Source organism: Pristiophorus japonicus, chromosome 9 (genome assembly GCF_044704955.1).
Source record: "Pristiophorus japonicus isolate sPriJap1 chromosome 9, sPriJap1.hap1, whole genome shotgun sequence".
Taxonomy (NCBI): domain Eukaryota; kingdom Metazoa; phylum Chordata; class Chondrichthyes; family Pristiophoridae; genus Pristiophorus; species Pristiophorus japonicus.
The window spans coordinates 166,819,370-166,841,805 of NC_091985.1; the positions used below are offsets into that span (position 1 = coordinate 166,819,370).

Below are 22,436 nucleotides of genomic sequence, written 5' to 3' on the forward strand. Positions count from 1 at the left end.
AGAGCTGATGAGTGGTGAGTGGCTTAGCCAGTCACGTGATATTCACAAGTCTCAATAAAACCCCGGCCACTTGGGTTCGGGGGATCCACAATGAGGCAGGTGGTTGTGAGCCTGGTGGATGAACTGGTAATGTGTCTTGTGATTGTTAAACCTTTTGCTAATAAAATAACTAGTTCTTAATAGCAATGTGTTGCTATGAATTCTTAAGCAAAGAACCCATGAAGCAAATGCATTCCAGGGATGATGGCAAAAAAGGACATGGAAGTAGGAACTCCACTAAAAGCATTTCCACGTCTCACCCAATCAATACCTGACATTCTGTCTCCTCTCCTGCGGGCCCAACCTTCCCCTGCACCTGAGCAGTCTTTGGCAGAGCCCTCACGGGCTCCAAGACCCAGAGGTCACTAGCAACGAGTATCTCAAAGCAGGGCTCAGAGCAGCCTGCCACTACCTCTGCTGAAGCTACTGGGGTTGCACCACATAAAAGTGCCAGGAAAAGAAAAAGAAAAGCTTTGTAATTCACCAAGTATATGCACACAGATGTTTATGAATTGTTTTGATAGTACCTTTCAACTAGACTATAGTTTCTATAAATAGACCACAGGGCCGAAATTGCCTCCCAACAAAAAAATGGCGCACTCACCCGTTTTGTTGTTTTTTTCTCCATGGGGCAGAGACTCGAATGATATTCAGCTGTTTATTTATTTTTTGGGGTCAGGATGGTGTTACTGTCCGCTGCGGGGCGTAATTACCCTTGGATCGGAGTGGCCAGCGCCACGCTGATGGTGTCATGCATCACAACGTCCCACCCCTTCAGTTAAAGGGGAGGGCCACTGCAATAAGTTTATTTGGGCCCACTGGACCACCAGGGAGGGCTGCCTATTGGCGGCCCGGCCGAAGCCGTGGCCACCATTGTCGGGCCGACCTCCAAGTCGGCCAACAATTAAAATAAAATGGAGGCGCCAGCAGTGCGCCCTCCCCTTTAAGACACACACTACTTCCCACAGGGGAAAGCTGTCAGTGACACCGACCGGCGGCAGCACCGCTCCCATGTTTCCCACGGCACAATGTCCCCACGGGGGTCGGAAAGGCGCTCGTTTCCGGTCAGTGGGGGGTTGGCGCGCACCCGACGGGCGGCACGGAAACAAACTCCTGCCGCTCCCGGCCCGGGGGCACTTTAGGATGGGTCAGCCCATCCATCTGCCCCCAGTCGGTGAGGCCTATCCACTCAGACGGTAATGGGCCTTAAAGAGGGGGGCAATTTCGGCCCCCAAATCTCTTGTGAATTGAAGCTTGTGTCTTTATTCTTTGCCATATTTTGGTTAGTGTAGTGCAGGTATAACAATTGACCCTAAATCATGGTAAGTTGCTGACTGAAATATACAGAGGATTTTCTCATGTAACCTCATGTACTTTCTCAGATAGCAGAAAATACTAAGTCACTACAAAATTGCATGAAAGCTAAACTACTGTTCAAGATTTATTTACAAGTGAAATGATGCATCAAAGGAAAATGACATGGCAAGATACTAAGCAGCACAATACAAATTGAGAGAACCAGAAACAATTAATATACCCTATCAGAAAACAAACCTTTGTCCTGACGCTTGGAAGACAACAGTTCCTTGGAACGAATCAGCTGGTCAGCAACTAATCATTTGGGATGAGATATTAAGAGTAGAGTTCATGTTGTGTACTCTCACCAAACACACAGCCTGGATAACTTCTCTTCTGCCAAAATTAAAAAAAACTGGAACCCACAATTATAATGTTTATCCCATGGAATGTCTTTGCAATAGTCAAGGAACCAAAGTATTCAGCCTTCAGTCTTCAGTGTCAGCTGTGGCTCAGTGGGTAGCACTCTCGCCTCTGAGTCAGAAGGTTGTGAGTTCAAGTCCCACTCCAGGGTCTTTCGAATGAAACATTAAACCAAGGCCCCGTCTGCCCTCTCAAGTGGACATAAAAGATCCCATGGCACTATTTCAAAGAAGTTATCCCCGGAGTCCTGGCCAATATTTATTCCTCAATCAACATCACTAAAACAGATTATCTGGTCATTATCACATTGCTGTTTGTAGGGGTTTGCTGTGCGCAAGTTGGCTGCCACGTTTCCTACATTACAACAGTGACTACACTTCAAAAGTACTTCATTGGCTGTAAAGTACTTTGAGACGTCCGGTGGTTGTGAAAGGAGCTATATAAATCCCAAGTCGTTCTTTCTTTATTAGCAGACACAGTGATAATGGTGAACCTGTGGAATTCTCTACCACAGAAAGTTGTTGAGGCCAGTTCGTTAGATATATTCAAAAGGGAGTTAGATGTGGCCTTTATGGCTAAAGGGATCAAGGGGTATGGAGAGAAAGCAGGAATGGGGTACTGAAGTTGCATGATCAGCCATGATCATATGGAATGGTGGTGCAGGCTCGAAGGGCCGAATGACCTACTGCTGCACCTATTTTCTATGTTTCTGTAACTACTGGCTTCCTGATAATTGTTTTGGCATGTAACAGCATCTGGAAATTAAATTTTTCTCTGGCAACTCATCACATTAATTAGCCATCAGTGTATGCCACTGATTTCTAAATATAAGACCCTTTTCCCTCAGAATGACTCTCTCCTATCTTCCATTTTGAAACATAGTGAGGGAAAACAGTTTCCATTTAACTATTTTTAAGCTACACAAAAATCATAGACAGAAATTACTATTTTTTCACACTCTGCACAGACCTGGTCTCTGTGGTTCAGTTACACACCACCTTAGCCAGCTGAACCATTGGGCAAACCAGATTGCATGTTTCAACAGTGTAAGATGATCTCGGGCCTCAGTTGATACAACAAGTGCTCGAGAGTCACTCTTAAGGTTCATAAGATCATCTGAGCTGCTACATTCATTCCAGCCTTGTAACCCTGCCAAAGTCAGCTACGTTCTACGTGAATTTTATAGATGGGGAATGCAGAAGAACTGAAGATGGTGGGCTGGAGAGAAATGGATTTGGAACTCATACAACAGCCAACGGTATAATCTACGCAGGGCAATGGAGTGGTGACAAGGTAAGGGATGCGCTTAAACAATCCAGTGGCAATGTTTGAAAAAATAACTAAACGGTAGAAGCATGTATTGGAGAGGGTTGACTGTTAGCTGCTATATAATAATGTCACAATGCTTGCTACTGATTACTGAAATATTTAGAAAAATTTATTTTTCTTAAACAGAATTTCCTTAAAGGGGAAGGGGAATCCTAGCTGAGTACTTTTTTCTTCCAATGACTCCATTTGTCTATTCAAACCAATTGATTAAAAATGACAACCATTTGTAAAAATATCATTTTTTTTTACTTCCACAGAGACTTGCCATGTTTGGTGCCCTCGCCCCAGTGCATAGGAAATAGAGGCAAAAAACACATGACATAAGGGAAGGATTTATTGGCCTTTGGGCAGCAAGACTGGTGTGATAAATATACATTCGGAAAGATATTACCCCAACAATTTGCTCAGATTTAGTGCACTAGCAATCTGTTCCACAAAAATACATTAGTCTTTATTGTTTTGGGTTGTTTTTCATCCTGTTTGAAACCATGACCAGTCCTCTTTTTCTGTATCATTGGAAGAACTAGCCAAATCTGCTGGCTCCAACAAACAAAGGAAACTGCCAAGGGGCTCTATGTTCCTGAGAACCTTTCTATAAATCATGACAGCCACTTAAACTTTGTGCTTTAGTATTGTAATAATAAACGTACAATAGGTGCCCACACCTGCAACCATATTAGTTTATAATAGGCCTCCCAAAAACCTAATTTATTTTTAAATTGTTTCTCTGCCAAATAGAATTATGTAGGAAGTGTTTAAAACTGCAGTATCCCACGATTATTTACGCTTGTTTCAAAACCTTGCAAATATACATCAGGAAACCTACTCTAATAATTCACTGGGTAAGTAACTTGCAGACTATGAAGGTCCCGAGTTATGGCTCTGGTTGATGATGAATTAGCCACTCTAAGTGGGGACTATGATTGGAGCACTTAAGTTGGCCTCAGTACCCCCAAGCTCAACAAAAATCTGGCAGAATTCCTGCCCCTGATTGCTAACCCCGGTTGGAAAGTGCATGTCGGTGGAGAATGGATGAGTCCAGAATTGCATCCCCACCTAGTCAGAAATTTCTGACAGCTGGAAGCTCCCGCTGTTGAATTGCCCCGGTATGGCATAAATTCCATGGAGTTTCAGCGTGCACTGAAGGAACAACGACCCTCCCAGTGACGACCACGTGCGAACGACGGCGTTAGGCTGGGATGACATCACATATCCTAAATCCTCTTACTTCCGCCATCCCATCTGCCCTTGAGAACGTGCACCACGGTTTAAAAGACACAGTTTCACAGTTTGCCAGGGCATGTTCATCATGGCATCAGTATTTGACTAAAGAGACACGGAGATTGCTTATGGAGACTTTTGACCATAGCTTGGGACCTGCTGCACGTACTGAAATTTTGATTTTCATTGCTGCCCTCAGGAAGCCTTTCCCTACATTCTGCAATACCTTTGGAAAGTATTGTATTTCAATAAAATTACTCAGCTAGTACTCGAGGGCTGCACAGTAGGTTTCCCAGTGGGAATCCCACTTTAAGCGAGGAAGAGGAGGAGCCAGGAAACTAAGGGAAGTTGGATTAACCAGGAAGCACCAAGGAGTGATAGACCATCCCAGGACTACCCCATCCAGCAGGATCTATATAGGCACACTTTCCAAGATCTTAACAAGGAGCTCTGTTTCAGGAGGCTGCACGTCAGCCACAAAGCTTTGGAGGTTCTTGCAGCCAGATCTGCAACCAGTGGCCACAGCATGGACACTTTCTCACAGCAGCAGAGAAAATGACCACCGTTCTCAACTGTTATTCTACGAGCCCATTCCAGTGAGCCACAAAGGACTTTTATCAGATCAGCCAATTTGCTATGGACTCCTCTATGAGCAAAGTCATCTGTTCCCTCTTTGCCAGGACAGCGCATTTTATAAAATTCAACAGTACCCCCAGCCAGATGACTGAGCGGTCCATCACATTTCTCAGAACGGCTGGATGCCCCAGCGTTGGGGGACTATTGACTGCACCCATCTGACACTGCACGGCCCAAATGTAAACTCGCCCTGAACCCCAACATCAGCACTTTTCCTGATCCACACTGTCATACAACAGTACCAAACAGCCCTTTAAGTGCAGGTGGCCATTCTTCAATGCGGGAATATTTTACCGTGGACTATTTTACCATAGGCTATGGCAGGATCACTGCTAAATTGGAATATAGCAACTTTAATTAAATAGAAGTTCCCGGGAAAAATAAACACACTGTGGAAAATAATAGCCTGTGGAAAAAATGTGATTAAAACATATATTTGAATCCTCCACTTCAATAGCCTCCAAAATCAAAACACTTTTTTAAAGAATCATTTGTTCTCCCAAAATGACTGTTTTCCATGTTAGTAATCAATTCTGCGGAACATGCTGCCCCAGTAGTGCTATTATTAAAAGGGTTGACTAATGGGGGTGTAGTTAATAGAGTGAAGGACTGTGACAAAATACAGGAAGACATTAATAAATCTGCAGAATGAGCATGTAATTGGCAAATGAACTTCAATATAAATAAGTGTGAGGGTTGTTACATTTTGGTAGGAAAAATAAGGAGGCCACATACTCGGAAAATAAGTGTCTAAATGGGGTAGAGGAACAGAGGAATCTGGAGGTACAGATACACAAATCACTAAAAGTAGCTCTAAGGGATAGAATTGAAAAGCAGGAAAGTTATGTTAAATGTGTATAGAACCTTCAAAAGATGTCTCGTACCAACTGCATGACTCCTCCCATCACAATCACTCACCTATCAACAGTCTGTACCAAACGCAAGGCACATCTCCCATTCCTAGCTTAACCTCAACCCCCCCCTTTGAAGGAACCGGTACTGGCCATTCTTGGCAGGGGCATGGCTGAGCCCTTGGCCAGCAGCAGGGCTGGAAAGCTACAAGATGCTGGTATCCTCATACATTATCCTCCTCCTGGCATGCACCTTTTGCTTTCCTGCCCTCCCCTCACCACAGCTCCACCCTTGTGCCTTCTTCATTTCACACACCCAAGAAAGGCAGCCTGCCCAGCCAATGGTTGACCAAGAAGAGGGAGTGGAGAGTGCAGAAGAAGAAACAGTGTCACTTGATTTCACACTCCCAGCTACCAGCTCTTCAAGGTCGACCCACAAGGCCATGCAGTGTCCCCCACTTCCACCAGCCACACTGCAGCACTGGGTGACATCAATAGGATAGGCAAAGCCACACACATGACAGTCACTAAGGGAATGCACAAGGGTGATGAGTTAATTTCTTGATGTCATATTGGATGGATAGATGTATAAAGTTGAATTGGAAAGTTTGCTTTGTGGTGGCTTTTGTTCGGCCTTGTGGCCAAGAGGACGCTGTGATGGTCAGTAGCAGAGGGAGTAATGTTGAAAGGGGAATTGGGGTTGTGTTCACTGGTACCACAGGTGGATGATTTCATCCCGGATATCCCGGCCAGAAAGCGGCTGTCTGGGTTGCATCCTTCCTTCTGCTTTCCTCTCTTCTCCTTCTTTCTCCTCTGCGTTCTTACTCTTCCCTCTGCGAGCGGATGCTGTAAATCTGAAATAAAAGCAGAAAATTCTGAAAATACTCAGCAGGTCAGACAGTATCTCGACCTCAGACATTAACTCTGTTTCTCTCTCCACAAATGCTGCCTGACCTGCTGAGTATTTCCAACATTGTCTGACTTCTCAGAGGCCTTCCTTTACCATCCGAGGCCTTGGTGCACTCCCTGCATACTTAAAAACATTTTCATATGTATTGCACCAAACCACTACTTCAATAAAATATTAAAAAATCGAGTCCAAAAGCTTAACTGCAAACTTACCGGAAAGATGTGTGTGTCTCTTTAAGAAATGATGACAGCGTCCGTGTCAGGACGAGTTTAGGGCCCACCGTTAAATACAACGCTAAGGTCCAAGTTCGCAGAGCGTGATGTTAGGTCGGCGTGACATCACGCTCTCCATATTTGCATCTCCAGGGCCAGTGCTGCTATCGGCCGTGCTAAGGCCCTCACCAAAATGTCAACTGCCGAGTTCTGAACCAGAGAAGGACGTTAGCGTGGCGGCTGCCATTTTTTTCCCCAGGATTGCAACGGTAACGAGTAGCCCAATTTCTGGGCCTTTGATTTTTGACATGTGATTTGGTACATTTATCAACATTTTGGAACCCACTGTAATTCTGAAAGTGAATCTTTGTAAAGCAAAACATTATTCCAAGCCCATCCCTATTTTATTTTCAAACTGTGGCAATTCTACAAGTGCATAAAGGAATTGTCAATTAAAGCCAATTAATGTAATCACACCAGGGAACATTCATCTTATCTCGAAAGCTTCTGCAACCTGTATTGAAGAAAATACATTTCACGTAAGACAACAAGCATATAAAATAGGTGCAGGAGTAAACCATTCGACCCTGCAGACATGCATGCAGTCGTTTCTTCTAACAAAATGCATCGTTTTTAGCATTTACACTTCAGCAACTTGTTAGTTATAGCTATTTTGGGAACAAATACTAAGTAAACGCACCTCTAAGTGGGACTCTCAGAAGCCAACAGTTCATTTTTAAATTCTCTGGCTCCAGTTTGTGTGCAATAATGAGAGAAAGTGAAATCTGATTAATTGGAGGGAGGGTCTGGAATCAGTTTGGTTCTGATAAGTTCCCGGCCCATCTTCCAACTGATCTGATTGGTTGATATCGACAACTTTCAATGCCAGTGGAAAAAAGTAGCTATTTTTCTTGTAAAACACTGACAAGCTGACACATAGGTTGAAAAGCTGACTGTTGGCATGAAATGCTGATGTATAATGTAAGTGTAACAATGTTAAACTTGTAATTTGTCATATTTCATCTTGTTGAATAAAAGAGATTCTCTTAATGCAGCAAACATTAATTTAACGTTAATAAGGAAGGCAAGTTCTCCCATGTTATAAAGAAATTGGTGTACTCACCAAAATTAGATTTTTGTTTCTAAAAAAAAGTTGACCTTCTCAGCTGCTGGGTGGAGTGCAAAGTCGGATCTTCCTTCTAGTTTGGTCTGTAATGTATGCACTTGTGAGTATGCTCACAGGTTTGTAGAGCTGTTGGTGCCTGCCTCTCTTCCGTGGTTACATCCAAGCCAGGGTGCCCCTGGAGATGGAGCACGCGGTGTCCACCGGTACACTCGCGGCCTTCCGCGAGAGGTGGGCACCGGAGGGACTGGAGTGCATCATCACCCCCGGCAACCAAATTTTTATTTGATTTAAGTTTACAGTAAAAAGTTAATTTGTTTATTTGTTGGTTTTAGTGCCCCTTTTAATAAGGGGGCACTTGTTTTATGGTTTCAACTAAAAATAGTTGTAGAGCTATTGAATTGTGAGTGGCTTAGCCAGTCACGTGATGTTCACAAGACTCAATAAAACCCCAGTCAGTTGGGTCTCGGTCATCCATGATGAGGTCTGCAGTTGTGAGCTTAATGGATGAATTGGTAATGTGTAGTGTGATTGGTAAACCTTTGTTAATAATCCAACTAGTTCTTAATAGCAATGTGTTGCAATGAATGCTTAAGCAAAGAACCCATGAAGCAAATACATTACAGGATCCAATGTAGAGAGCATTCCATTGTATGGTGGAGTAACTCCTTTGTAAACAGGACTGTTATCTTGCATAGGCCTAAGAGCTGACCTGGAACTGCGTGTCCCAGCCAGAGTTAAGTTTCCCGGAGTCCTGTGGCTCCAGAGTGGTACTCTGGGCCCATCTGAAATTTACGCAGTTTACAGAGGAGCTTCTCTGGACCACTCACTGCCAATGATGACATGGAGCAGCTAGTCAGGAGAGAAGCCAGGCTTTGTGTGTTTCCTCAAAGAATAAGAACATTAACGTTTTTAAAACCTTGAATAGAATTGAAACAACACAACTTTTCTCTATAAAATGGAGGAGTACCTAGAATTTCCCTAGACCCGTTCCCCTTTAAGTAATCCATCTGCATTATTTTGGAATTAAGATCATAAATCTCTGCAAATTAATCCTTCAACTACTGTACTGATTAATCTTCATAATTTTCTCAAGCATGCTTGTTTTGGCATCACCCAAAGCTCTTATTAATATGGTGAAAGGATTAAGAATTGAACACAACAAGAAGTACAAGTTGTATAATATTTAATCAGTCAATAAACCATACTTGAATCACCAGATCACCAGTCAGTTATCAGAAATGCACATTCCCGCTTTTATAACCAGCTTCTGATGTGGGAGCTGGTCTAGCAGAGGACTCAGCCAATTTGCAGATTTGTACGAAAAGGCCCCTTTGTTTTGTTATTTAGTTCTATACCATTCATTTTTTTCTGTTTGTGATATATGAGATACTTTCAATGTTCAGAGTGTTTAAGATGAGTAAAGAGGTTGATAAACCTGTTCAGGGATAATGTCAAGAAGCAATCCTTCACACAAAGGGTAGTGGAAATCTCGAACTCTCTCCCCCAAAAACTTGCTGAGGGTGGGCCAATTGAACATTTCAAAACTGAGATTGATAGATTTTTGTTAGGCAAGTGTTGCAGAAGCAGGGCGGGTAGATGAAGTCAAGATACAGATCAGCTATGCTCTAATTGAATGGTGGGACAGGTTCGAAGGGCTGAACGGCCAACATCTTTCCCTATGTATGTTTCTAGAGTGAGAAATTCAAGAACAATATAATATGGTACTTAATACGGAAGTTTTGTCTTTCTTTTGCAAAGATTAACGGCACTGGAAAACTGGAGCATCCTTCAGGTGCGATATATGAAGGAGAGTTTAAAGACAGCACATTCCATGGTATGGGGACCTACACATGGCCAAATGGGTTAAAATATATTGGAAACTTCAATGAGAACAAGTGAGTGACTAAGCATTGGTATATAGTCTGGGCTGTATTTAGTTTGAGCAGAAGATGTGCGTGAATTGGCTTGCACACATGTATGTTGGGTTGCCAGCTCTCTCCACGCTCTCTCCGTTGGTCATCCAACATGTCCATTGTCACAGCGCCACGCATTCCCACACTAACTGGAAAGCAAACAGACTCTTTGTTATCCGATTGGATGATTCTTGACTGTCAGTCAAACAGCCTTTTCTTTCTGAACTCCCACATTTTTATAACTGATCAACAAAAGTCTTGAAAGAAAATGATGTGTTGAATAATGCCCCCATGGTTTTGCTCTAGAGATTAATCGTTAATTCCTGGAGACTCCAGGACAATCCTGGAGGGTTGGCAACCCTAGATGTACCCACTTCATTGCAAACAACATGAGTAGTTGACACACAGCTCCGTGTTTTCTGCTCACAGCTTAACCATGGCCAACATGCTTACAAAATACAGCTAAAGAGAGTGTCTAAAATGGTTATTATTTATTGTTTAAAAATACAGTGACTCTATTTACAGCCTCCATGTTTGAACATACTATAGAGACTGGCCTAGTAAGGGCAAGCACCTTACCTTATTTATTTTTTTTAATTATTAATTCTCGGGAGGTGGGCATCACTGACAAGGCCGTTATTAATTACCCACCCTAGTTTCCAGTTTAGATACAACCAAGTGGCTTGCTTAGGCAACTTCAGAGGGAAGTTAAGGGTCAACCACGTTGGTGTTAGACCGGAGTCACATATAGGCCAGATCGGGTAAGGACAGCTGGTTTCCTTCACTAAAGAATATTAGTGAACCAGTTGGGTTTTTATGTCAACCTGACAGCTTCATGATCACTTTTACTGATACCAGCTTTTTATTTCCAGATTTTAAAAATTTGGATTCCAATTCTCAAACTGCCACAATGGGATTTGAACTTGCATTCTGTGGCTTATAAGCCCAGGCCTCGGGATTACTAGACCAGTAATGTAACCACTATGCTACCGTACCCATAATTCTATATTTGCAATCAAGAAATACCTATGATTTAGGGCCATTGGGCCCAATTTTGGCCATGACTTGCATCAATTTTTTTGGAGGAAGTTGTTTTTTCTGGCGTAAGTTTAAAAGATGCCATTTTCCCCAAAAAACTTTGCTCCAGAGTAAGTCAGTTAGATACGATTTTTTTTAGTTCAGTTTTTTTTCAAAAGGGGGCGTTCCCAGACACTTACACCAGTTTTGGCCATTTATGCCACTTTGGCCAGCAAAAACTTACTCCAAATCGACTTAGGTCAGCGTATGTGGCCAGCTCTGAAAAACATTGCGGGCAGTTAAGAATTCGGTGGAGGTTAGTACATTTAAAGCACCAAGACTTACAAAGCACTAAACAAAGCACAAAAAGTAATAAGCAATCAATCAATAACAAATAAAAAATAGAAGTCCTACCTTTGTGCCAGAAACAAGTTTTTTTTTTTAAAGGTGCCCCCCCCCCATCAAAATACTCTTTCTCTCTACCCACCCCCACCTACAAACTCTCCTCCTCCCCCCCCAACCAAAATTCTCAAGCACAACCATCAATAAATAAAAAATAAAACTGAAGTCCTACCTCGGCCGGGAAATCAGCGGGCCAGCCGGCCGGTGCGGAAGGCCATTCGGCCGAGGATAGGGTGGGGCGAAGATTGGGGCGTCCCTTCGGCCGGGGATAGGGGCTGTGAGCATCGGGTCCTGCTCGCAGCTCGCAGGACACACTGGGAGGGCAGGAGCATGGGCGCAGACTTCACTGCGCGCAGCTGCCGGCAGTGCTTTCTGCGCTGGCCTGTTGCTCCGCCCCCCCCCCCCCCCACTTCCTTATCTACGCCATGCTGGGACACCGGAGACTTGGCAGAGTGGGCAGGATGCGTCCCCTTTTTTACAGCGCCGTTTCCAGCGCGCAAAGTCGGTGCATTTAAGGTAAGTGCGCCGAAAAAAGGGGTTGGGGAAAATTGGGCCCTTCAAGTGGAAACAACAATGCAACAAAACATTAATTTTATCCACACTGTTTTTGTTTGCAATATTTTCTCTCCTTTCTGCCTCCTTATCTGAAGCCATTGATCACTTGCTGGGATATGGTTCCATGGGCATATGCGAGCCCAGAGAGTGAATGTTGGTAGACTATTTAACTGAGGGGGTCATTCTGATTCTGTCCCTGCACATGCTCTCCCAGCAGAGGTTGCTGGTTGGAGCCCACCAAATGAGAAACCTGTTCATTTTCCCCATCCCTAATCTAGAGGCATGGATCCCATCAATACTCTCAACACAGGGTAGGGATCAAACCAAAAACCGATCTGGTTTATGTGGACTAAGAACTAGAAAGCAGAGAATTATGGTTGCTTTTCAGACGGAAGGAAAGTGTGCAGTGGTGTTCCCCTGGTGGCCAGTATTAGGACCACTGCTAGTTTTGATATATATAAATGACCTGCACTTGGGTATACAGGGCATAATTTCAAAGTTTGCAGATGACGCGAAACTCAGAAATGTAGTAAACAGTGAGGAGGATAGTAACAGACTGGACAGAGACAGAATGGTGAAAGAAATGGGCAAACATATAGTAGATGGAATTCAATGCAGAGAAGTGATGCATTTTGGGAGGAAGAATGTAGAGTGGTACAATATTAATGGGGGTGCAGGAACAGAGAGACGTACACAAATCTTTGACAGTGGCAGGACAAGTTGAGAAGGCTGTTTAAAAAAGCATATGGGTTCCTTGGCTTTATGTGTGGCCCCTTAAAAACTGACAATGGTGATATTATAAATGAAAATAAGGATATGGCGGACATGTTAAATAATGACTTTGCGTCAGTATTTACAGTAGAGGAAATCCCAAGGAAACTAGTATTGTATCAGGGACGGGGACTCACCAAAATTAGCGTAAGCAAATTAACAGGAATGAAGAAAATAATGGGACTAAAGAGTGATAAATACCCAGGGCCAGATGGTTTCCATCCCAGGGTTTTAAAGGACGTAGGTGAGCACATTGCAGATGCCCCAACTATAATCTTCTCGGTTTGGGAACCATTGCTTTAGATTAGAAAACTACACACGTCGCTCTGCTATTTAAGAAAGCTGAGAGAGGGAAACTAGTGAATTATAGACCAGTTAGCCTAACATCTGTCGTCAGGAAATTACGAGAGTCTATAATTAAGGATGGAGTGGCTGAACACCTTGAAAATTTTCAGCTGATCAGAGAGAACCAGCATGGATTTGTAAAGGGTCATCATCATCATCGTCATAGGCAGTCCCTCGGAATCGAGGAAGACTTGCTTCCGCTCTTAGCATAAGTTCTTAGGTGGCTGTACAGTCCAATACAAGAACCATCGTCTCTGTCACAGGTGGGACAGACAGTGGTTGAAGGAAAGAGTGGGCGGGGAGTCTGGTTTGCCGCACGCTCCTTCCACTGTCTGCGCTTGGTTTCTGCATGCTCTCGGCGACGAGACTTCTCGGATGCACTTTCTCCACTTAGGGCAGTCTTTGGCCAGGGACTCCCAGGTGTCAGTGGGGATGTCGCATTTTATCAGGGAGGCTTTGAGGGTGTCCTTGTAACTTTTCTGCTGCCCACCTTTGGCCTGTTTGCTGTGGACAAGTTCCGAGTAGAGCGCTTGCTTTGGGAGTCTCGTGTCTGGCATGCGAACTATGTGGCCTGCCCAGCGAAGCTGATCAAGTGTGGTCAGTGCTTCAATGCTGGGGATGTTGGCCTGGACAAGGACGCTAACATTGTCCTCCCAGGGGATTTGTAGGATATTGCGGAGACATCGTTGGTGGTATTTCTCCAGCGACTTGAGGTATGGTCCATGTCTCTGAGCCACACAGGAGGGCAGGTAAACCTGCGCCGTCTCCAGGCCAGGTCCAAGACCACCCCAACCTCTATCATCGAGCTACAGTACGTGGACGACGCCTGCGTCTGCGCACACACAGAGGCTGAACTCCAGGACATAGTTGACGTAGTTACTGAGGCGTACGAAAGCATAGGCCTTATGCTAAACATCAGTGAGACAAAGGTCCTCCACCAGCCTGTCCTCGCCGCACAGCACTGCCTCCCAGTCATCAAGATCCACAGCGCGACCCTGGACAACATGGACCACTTCCCTTATCTCGGGAGCCTCTTATCAACAAGTGCAGGCATTGATGACGAGATCCAACACCACCTCCAGTGCGCCAGTGCAGTCTTCGGCCGCCTGAGGAAAAGAATGTTTGAAGACCAGGCCCTCAAATCTGTCACCAAGCTTGTAAAGGGTAGGTCATGTCTGACAAACCTGATTGAATTTTTTGAAGAGGTGACTAAAGTAGTGGCCAAGAAACGTCTATGGATGTTATTTCAGACGCCATCTTTTGGATGAGACGTTAAACCGAGGCCCCGTCTGCTCTCCCAGATGGATGTAAAAGATCCCATGGCACTATTTCAAAGAAGAGCAGGGGAGTTATCCCTGGTGTCCTGGCCAGTATTTATCCCTCAATCAACATCACTAAAAAAAAAACACAGATTATCTGGTCATAATCACATTGCTGTTTGTTGGAGCTTGCTGTGCTTGGCTGCCACATTTCCTACATTACAACAGTGACTACACTTTAAAAGTATGTTATTGGCTGTAAAGCACTTTGGGGCATAGTGAAAGGCGCTATATAAATGCAAGTCTTTTCTTTATTTATATGGGCTTCCAGAATGCATTAAATAAAGTCCCTCATAAGAAACTGTGAGCTAAAGTTGAAGCTCATGGAATTGAGGGTGAAGTATTGACCTATTTAGGAGATTTACTGAGCGGCGGGAGACACAGAATAGGGATAATGGACAGGCACTCTAATTAGCAGGATGTGACTCGTGGTGTCCCGCAGGGATCTGTGCTGGGGCCTCAACTATTCACTATTTATTAACGACTTAACTGATGGGATAGAGAGCCACATGTCAAGTTTGCTGATGACACAAAGATTGTAAGCAGTGTAGATGGAAGCATAAAATTACAGAGCTATTAATGGATTCAGTGAATGGGCAAAATTGCAATTAATGGATTTCAATATGGGCAAATGTTAGCTCATCCACTTTGGACCTAAAAAGGACAGAACAGGGTACTTTCCAAATAGTGAAAAGATAGAAGTAGTGGAGGCCAAAGAGACTTGGGGGTCCATGTACATAGATCATTAAAATGTCATGGACAAAAAGTAATTAAAAAGGCTAATGGAATACTGGCCTTTCTATCTAGAGGACTAGAATACAAGGGGTTAGAAGTTATGCTGCACTTGTACAAAGCCCTGGTTAGACCACACCTGTATTCAGTTCTGGGCACCACGCCTTAGGGAGGATATATTGGCTTTGGAGGGAGTGCAGCATAGGTTTACCAGAATGATACCCGGACTCCAAGGGTTAAATTACAAGGAAATTTTGCCCAAACTAGGGCTGTAGTCCCTGGAAGTAGAAGTTTAAGGGGTGATTTGATTGAAGTTTTCAAGATACTAAGGGGACCTGATGGGGTCGATAGAGAGAGAAACTATTCCCGCTGGTTGGGGAATCTAGGACTAGAGGACATAGCCTAAAAATTAGAGCCAGACCTTTCAGGAGTGAAATTAGGAAACACTTCTATACACAAAGGGTGGTAGAAGTTCTGAACTCTCTTTCGCGAACAGCAGTTGATGTTGGGTCAGTTGTTAATTTTAAGCCTGAGATTGATAGATTTCTGTTAACCAAAGGTATTCAGAGATAGGGGCCAAAGGCTGGTATATAGAGTTAGGTCACATGATTTCATTCAATGATGGAACAGGCTCGAGGCGCTAAATTGCCTACTCATATTCCTATGTTCCAAAACAGAGTCATTAAGTCCAAAAGCAACAAAATTATGCTAAACCTTTATAAATCACTGGTTAGGCCTCAGCTTTAGGACACTCAATTCTGGCACTACTTTAGGAAGGATGTCAAGTCTATAGAGAGGGTGTAGAGAAGATTTACTGGAATGGTTCCAGGGATGAGGGACTTCAATTACGTGGCGGGACTGGAGAAACTGGGGTTGTTCTCCTTACAGCAGAGGAGGTTAAGGGGAGATTTAATAGAGGTTTAAAATCATGAAGGGTTTTGATAGAGTAAAAAGGGAGAAACGACTTACAGTGGCAGAAGGGTCAGTAACCAAATGTCACAGATTTAAGGTGATTGCTAAAAGAACCAGAGGCGAGATGAGGAGAAATTTGTTTTACGCAGCGAGTTATGATGATCTGGAATGCACTGACTGACAGGGTGATGGGAGCAGATTTTTTATTAACTTTCAAAGGGGAATTGGATAAATAATTGAAAGGGGAAAATTTGTAAGGCTATGGGGAAAGGGCAGCGGTGTGGGACTAATCGGATAGCTTTGAAAGAGCCGGCACAGGCACGATGCCCCGAATGGCCTCCTATTCTGTATCATTCTATGATTTTGTGTGACTCAGTAGCTCACTGTCTTTACTAGCTAGTCTACCAAAGGAGATGCTGGCACTATTTCCTCAAGTTCCCAATGTCAGAGTACCATCATATTTAATGCAGACCTCACTAACGGGCAGATTAGTGACCTCACTAACGGGGAGATTAGTGACCTCACTAACGGGGAGATTAGTGACCTCACTAACGGGCAGATTAGTGACCTCACTAACGGGCCGGTTAGTGACCTCACTAACGGGCCGATTAGTGACTTCACTAACGGGCCGATTAGTGACCTCACTAACGGGCCGATTAGTGACCTCACTAACGGGGAGATTAGTGACCTCACTAACAGGTGGATTAGTGACCTCACTAACAGGGAGATTAGTGACCTCACAAACAGGCAGATTAGTGACGTCACTAACGGGCAGATTAGTGACGTCACTAACGGGCAGATTAGTGATGTCACTAACGGGCAGATTAGTGATCTCACTCACAGGGAGATTAGTGAATGCACTAACGGGCAGATTAGTGAATGCACTAACGGGCAGATTAGTGATCTCACTCACAGGGAGATTAGTGACCTCATTAACGGGCAGATTAGTGACGTCACTAACAGGTGGATTAGTGACCTCACTAACAGGGAGATTAGTGACCTCACAAACGGGCAGATTAGTGACGTCACTAACGGGCAGATTAGTGACGTCACTAACGGGCAGATTAGTTACGTCACTGACGGGCAGATTAGTGTTCTCACTAACAGGGAGATTAGTGTTCTCACTAACAGGGAGATTAGTGACGTCACTAACGGGCAGATTAGTGACGTCACTCACTGGGAGATTAGTGACCTCATTTACGGGCAGATTAGTGACATCACTAACGGGCAGATTAGTGACGTCACTCACTGGGAGATTAGTGACCTCATTTACGGGCAGATTAGTGACGTCACTAACGGGCAGATTAGTGACGTCACTAACGGGCAGATTAGTGACGTCACTAACGGGCAGATTAGTGACGTCACTAACGGGCAGATTAGTGACCTCACTAACGGGCCGATTAATGACGTCATTAACGGGCAGATTAGTGACGTCACTAACGGGCAGATTAGTGACCTCACGAACGGGCAGATTAGTGACGTCAATAACGGGCCGATTAGTGACGTCAATAACGGGCCGATTAGTGACGTCACTAACGGGCCGATTAGTGACGTCACTAACGGGCCGATTAGTGACCTCACTAACGGGCCGATTAGTGACATCACTAACGGGCAGCTTAGTGACCTCACTAACAGGGAGATTAGAGACCTCACTAATGGGCCGATTAGTGACGTCACTAACGGGCCGATTAGTGACCTCACTAACGGGCAGATTAGTGACCTAACTAGCGGGCCGATTAGTGACCTAACTAGCGGGCAGATTAGTGACCTCACTAACAGGGAGATTAGTGACCTCACTAACGGGCTGATTAGTGACCTCAGTAACGGGCAGATTAGTGACCTCACTAACAGGGAGATTAGTGATCTCACTAACAGGGAGATCAGTGACCTCACTAACAGCGGGATTACTGACCTCACTCACAGGGGGATTACTGACCTCACTAACAGGGAGATTAGTGACCTCACTAACGGGCAGATTAGTGACATCACTAACAGGGAGATTAGTGACCTCACTAACAGGGAGATTAGTGATCGCACTAACGGGCAGATTAGTGATCTCACTCACAGGGAGATTAGTGACCTCGCTAACGGGCAGATTAGTGACCTCGCTAACGGGCAGATTAGTGACCTCACTAACAGGGAGATTAGTGACCTCACTAACGGGCAGATTAGTGACCTCACTAACGGGCAGATTAGTGACTTCACAGGGGGATTAGTGACCTCACTAACAGGGAGATTAGTGACCTCATTAAAGGGCAGATTAGTGACGTCACTAACGGGCCGATTAGTGACGTCACTAACGGGCCGATTAGTGACGTCACTAACGGGCAGATTAGTGACCTCACTCACAGGGAGATTAGTGACCTCACTAACGGGCAGATTCGTGACTTCACTAACAGGGAGATTAGTGACCTCACTAACAGGGAGATTAGTGATCACACTAACGGGCAGATTAGTGATCTCACTCACAGGGAGATTAGTGACCTCATTAACGGGCAGATTAGTGACCTCGCTAACGGGCAGATTAGTGATCTCGCTAACGGGCAGATTAGTGACCTCGCTAACGGGCAGATTAGTGACCTCACTAACGGGCCGATTAGTGACCTCACTAACAGGGAGATTAGTGACCTCACTAACGGGCAGATTAGTGACCTCACTCACAGGGAGATTACTGACCTCACTCACAGGGAGATTACTGACCTCACTAACAGGGAGATTAGTGACCTCACTAACGGGCAGATTAGTGACGTCACTAACGGGCAGATTAGTGACTTCACTAACAGGGAGATTAGTGATGGCACTAACGGGCAGATTAGTGATCTCACTCACAGGGAGATTAGTGACCTCATTAACGGGCAGATTAGTGACCTCGCTAACGGGCAGATTAGTGACCTCGCTAACGGGCAGATTAGTGATCTCACTAACAGGGAGATTAGTGACCTCACTAATAGGGAGATTAGTGATCTCACTAACAGGGAGATTAGTGATCTCACTGGGAGATTAGTGATCTCGCTAACGGGCAGATTAGTGACCTCACTAACAGGGAGATTAGTGACCTCACTAACGGGCCGATTAGTGACCTCACTAACGGGCAGATTAGTGACCTCACTAACGGGCAGATTAGTGACCTCACTAACGGGCCGATTAGTGATCTCACCAACAGGGAGATTAGTGACCTCACTAATAGGGAGATTAGTGATCTCACTAACAGGGAGATTAGTGACCTCACTAACGGGAAGATTAGTGACCTCACTAACAGGGAGATTAGTGATCTTACTAACGGGCAGATTAGTGACCTCACTAACAGGCAGATTAGTGACCTCACTAACGGGCAGATTAGTGACCTCACTAACGGGAAGATTAGTGACCTCACTAACAGGGAGATTAGTGATCTTACTAACGGGCAGATTAGTGACCTCACTAACAGGGAGATTAGTGACCTCACTAACGGGCAGATTAGTGACCTCACTAACGGGCCGATTAGTGCGGGCAGATTACTGATCTCACTAACAGGGAGATTAGTGACCTCACTAACGAGCAGATTAGTGACTTCACTAACAGGGAGATTAGTGATCTCACTAACAGGGAGATTAGTGATCTCGCTAACGGGCAGATTAGTGATCTCACTCACAGGGAGATTAGTGACCTCACTAACAGGGAGATTAGTGATCTCGCTAACGGGCAGATTAGTGATCTCACTCACAGGCCGATTAGTGACCTCACTAACGGGCCGATTAGTGACGTCACTAACGGGCCGATTAGTGACGTCACTAACGGGCCGATTAGTGACGTCACTAACGGGCCGATTAGTGACGTCACTAACGGGTAGATTAGTGACCTCACTAACGGGCCGATTAGTGACCTCACTAACGGGCCGATTAGTGACCTCACTAATGGGCCGATTAGTGACCTCACTAACGGGCCGATTAGTGTCGTCACTAACGGGCCGATTAGTGACCTCACTAACGGGCCGATTAGTGACCTCACTAATGGGCTGATTAGTGACCTCACTAACGGGCCGATTCGTGACCTCACTAACAGGGAGATTAGTGACCTCACTAATAGGGAGATTAGTGATCTCACAGGGAGATTAGTGACCTCACCAACGGGCAGATTAGTGACCTCACTAACAGGGAGATTAGTGATCTCACTAACGGGCAGATTAGTTATCTCACTAACGGGCAGATTAGTGACCTCACTAACGGGCCGATTAGTGACCTCACTAACGGGCAGATTAGTGACCTCACTAACGGGCCGATTAGTGACCTCACTAACGGGCAGATTAGTGACCTCACTAACGGGCAGATTAGTGACCTCACTAACCGGCAGATTAGTGACCTCACTAACGGGCAGATTAGTGACCTCACTAAGGGACATATTAGTATACAGCCAAGCTTTTAAGGAGCAATGTGAATCTCATCTATTTTATGCAACATTCTTTCCAACCTACGCGGGTAATATGCTTTAAATGTATAAGTTATATGAAAGAATATATAAATGTCATTTCGATGGGATACTTGTTTATCAGTTGTACCGTTGCAGATTGGAAGGGGAAGGCAAGTTCATAGATGCAGAAGGCTATGAATGGATCGGCACATTTCATTACAAAGCTGCACCGGGGCTCAAGCTGAAACTGGATATGTAATCTCAGATAGGACTGATTTATGGAACCACCTTTCTGAATTAAACTTTTTCTTTTAAGCACTGTCGAGTATTTTTGTACAACGAAAAATATTACAGCAGAAATGTAGTTTTCTTTCAAAGAATCCACATTATACACTTTCAGTTTAGTTTACACTAAAACATCCAATTGGATAGTTCTAATATGTTTACTTTAAAAAAATAAAACTACATAGCATTAAGTTGAATATTCTGATTATTTGATCAGCATACAACAGGAAGTAATGGAGTTGACAATGTGATGTGGGCATAGAGTTGTGGCGTAATGTATTGGCTTCACGGATTCTTTGCTTAAGAATTTATAGCAACACGTTGCTATTAAGAACTAGTTGGTTTATTAACAAAGGTAACAATCACTCTACACATTACCAGTTCATCCACTAGGCTCACAACTGCATACCTCATCATGGATGACCTAGACCCAACTGGCTGGGGTTTTATTGAGTCTTGTGAACATCACGTGACTGGCTAAGCCACTCACAATTCAACAGCTCTATAAACCTGTGAGCGTACATTACAGGCAGAACCTCTTTTCCTGGGGCAGTGTATGCTGACAATGCCGTGGGCTCCCCTCGCACTGTAATGTGAAGTTAGCTCACGTGCATAATATTGTGACGATGCCAGCACACACTACATAATGCCTGGGAGAGGATCAGGGTCAAGGGGTGTGTACCCAGTGTCAGCGGCTCTTAAACGTTTGCTGGTCACGCTTGCAGCTGTCTTTCTACTGAGGGGGCAGAAATGATTGGAGCCAGGCAACAGAGTAAACCTGCTCCAGTCCAAGATGCAACTTTGGAGGTTCCCGCAGAGAAGATTGGTCATTTTTGGAGCTGAATGATATCATCCAATAAAGAGTTGCAGGCTGTCTCATCTGTTCACTGATCGTGGGAACATCTGGTAAAGAAAGATTCTGGTCTCCATAAGGTTGCCTACACATTACTTAATTCTACAACAACAACAACAACTTGCATTTATATAGCGCCTTTAACATAGTAAGACGTCCCAAGATGCATCACAGGAGGGTTATCAAATAAAATTTGACACCGAGCCACATAAGGACATTAGGGCAGGTGACAAAAAGCTTGGTCAAAGAGATAGGTTTTAAGGAGCATCCTAATGGAGGAGAGCGACGGGGAGAGGTTTAGGGAGGAAATTAGAGCTTCGAGCGTAGGCAGCTGAAGGCACAGCCGTCAATGGTGGAGCGATGAACATTGCGAATGCGCAAGAGGCCAGATTTGGAGGAGTGCAGAGTTACATTGAATTACATGGGATCTACACTACAGAAACAGGCCATTCGGTCCAACCAGTCCATGCTGGGGTATATGCTCCACTCGAGCCTCCTCCCGTCCTTCCTCATATAACTCCATCAGTATAATCCTCTATTCCCTTCTCGCTCCTATGCTTGTCTAACCGCCCCTTAAATGCATCTATACTATTCTCCAACCATTCTCTGTGGTAGCGAGTTCCACATTCTAACCACACTGGGTAAAGAAGTTTCTTCTGAATTCCCAATTTCATTTCTTGATGACTATCTTATATTGATGGCCTCCAGTTTTTTTCTTCCCCACAAATGAAAACACACTCAGTGTGTCTATTCTATCAAAACCTTTTGTAATTTTAAAGACCTCAATTAGGTCACCTCTCAGCCTTCTCTTTTCAAGAGAAAAGGGATCCAGTCTGTTCATCCTTTCCTGAAAGGTATAACATTGCAGTTCTGGTATCGTCCTTGTAAATCTGTTTTGCTCCC

At 44.5% G+C, this 22,436-nt stretch overlaps 1 protein-coding gene across 4 annotated transcripts in view; it reads left to right on the forward strand.

The window, feature by feature from the left end:
* morn2 (MORN repeat containing 2) overlaps nucleotides 1-20,710 on the forward strand; it is a 45,615-nt gene extending 24,905 nt beyond the window's left edge. For 3 of the 4 annotated variants that reach the window (XM_070890077.1, XM_070890078.1, XM_070890080.1), the window contains 3 exons: nucleotides 2,945-3,051; nucleotides 9,802-9,938; nucleotides 20,552-20,710. In XM_070890077.1, coding sequence (XP_070746178.1) covers nucleotides 2,945-3,051; nucleotides 9,802-9,938; nucleotides 20,552-20,654 — 347 coding nt within the window. In that variant the 3' untranslated portion in view covers nucleotides 20,655-20,710. Of the gene's footprint in view, nucleotides 1-2,944; nucleotides 3,052-9,801; nucleotides 9,939-20,537 lie in introns of all 4 variants that reach the window. The other variant, XM_070890079.1, reaches the window with a different exon arrangement.
* The last annotated feature ends 1,726 nt before the right edge of the window (nucleotides 20,711-22,436 follow it).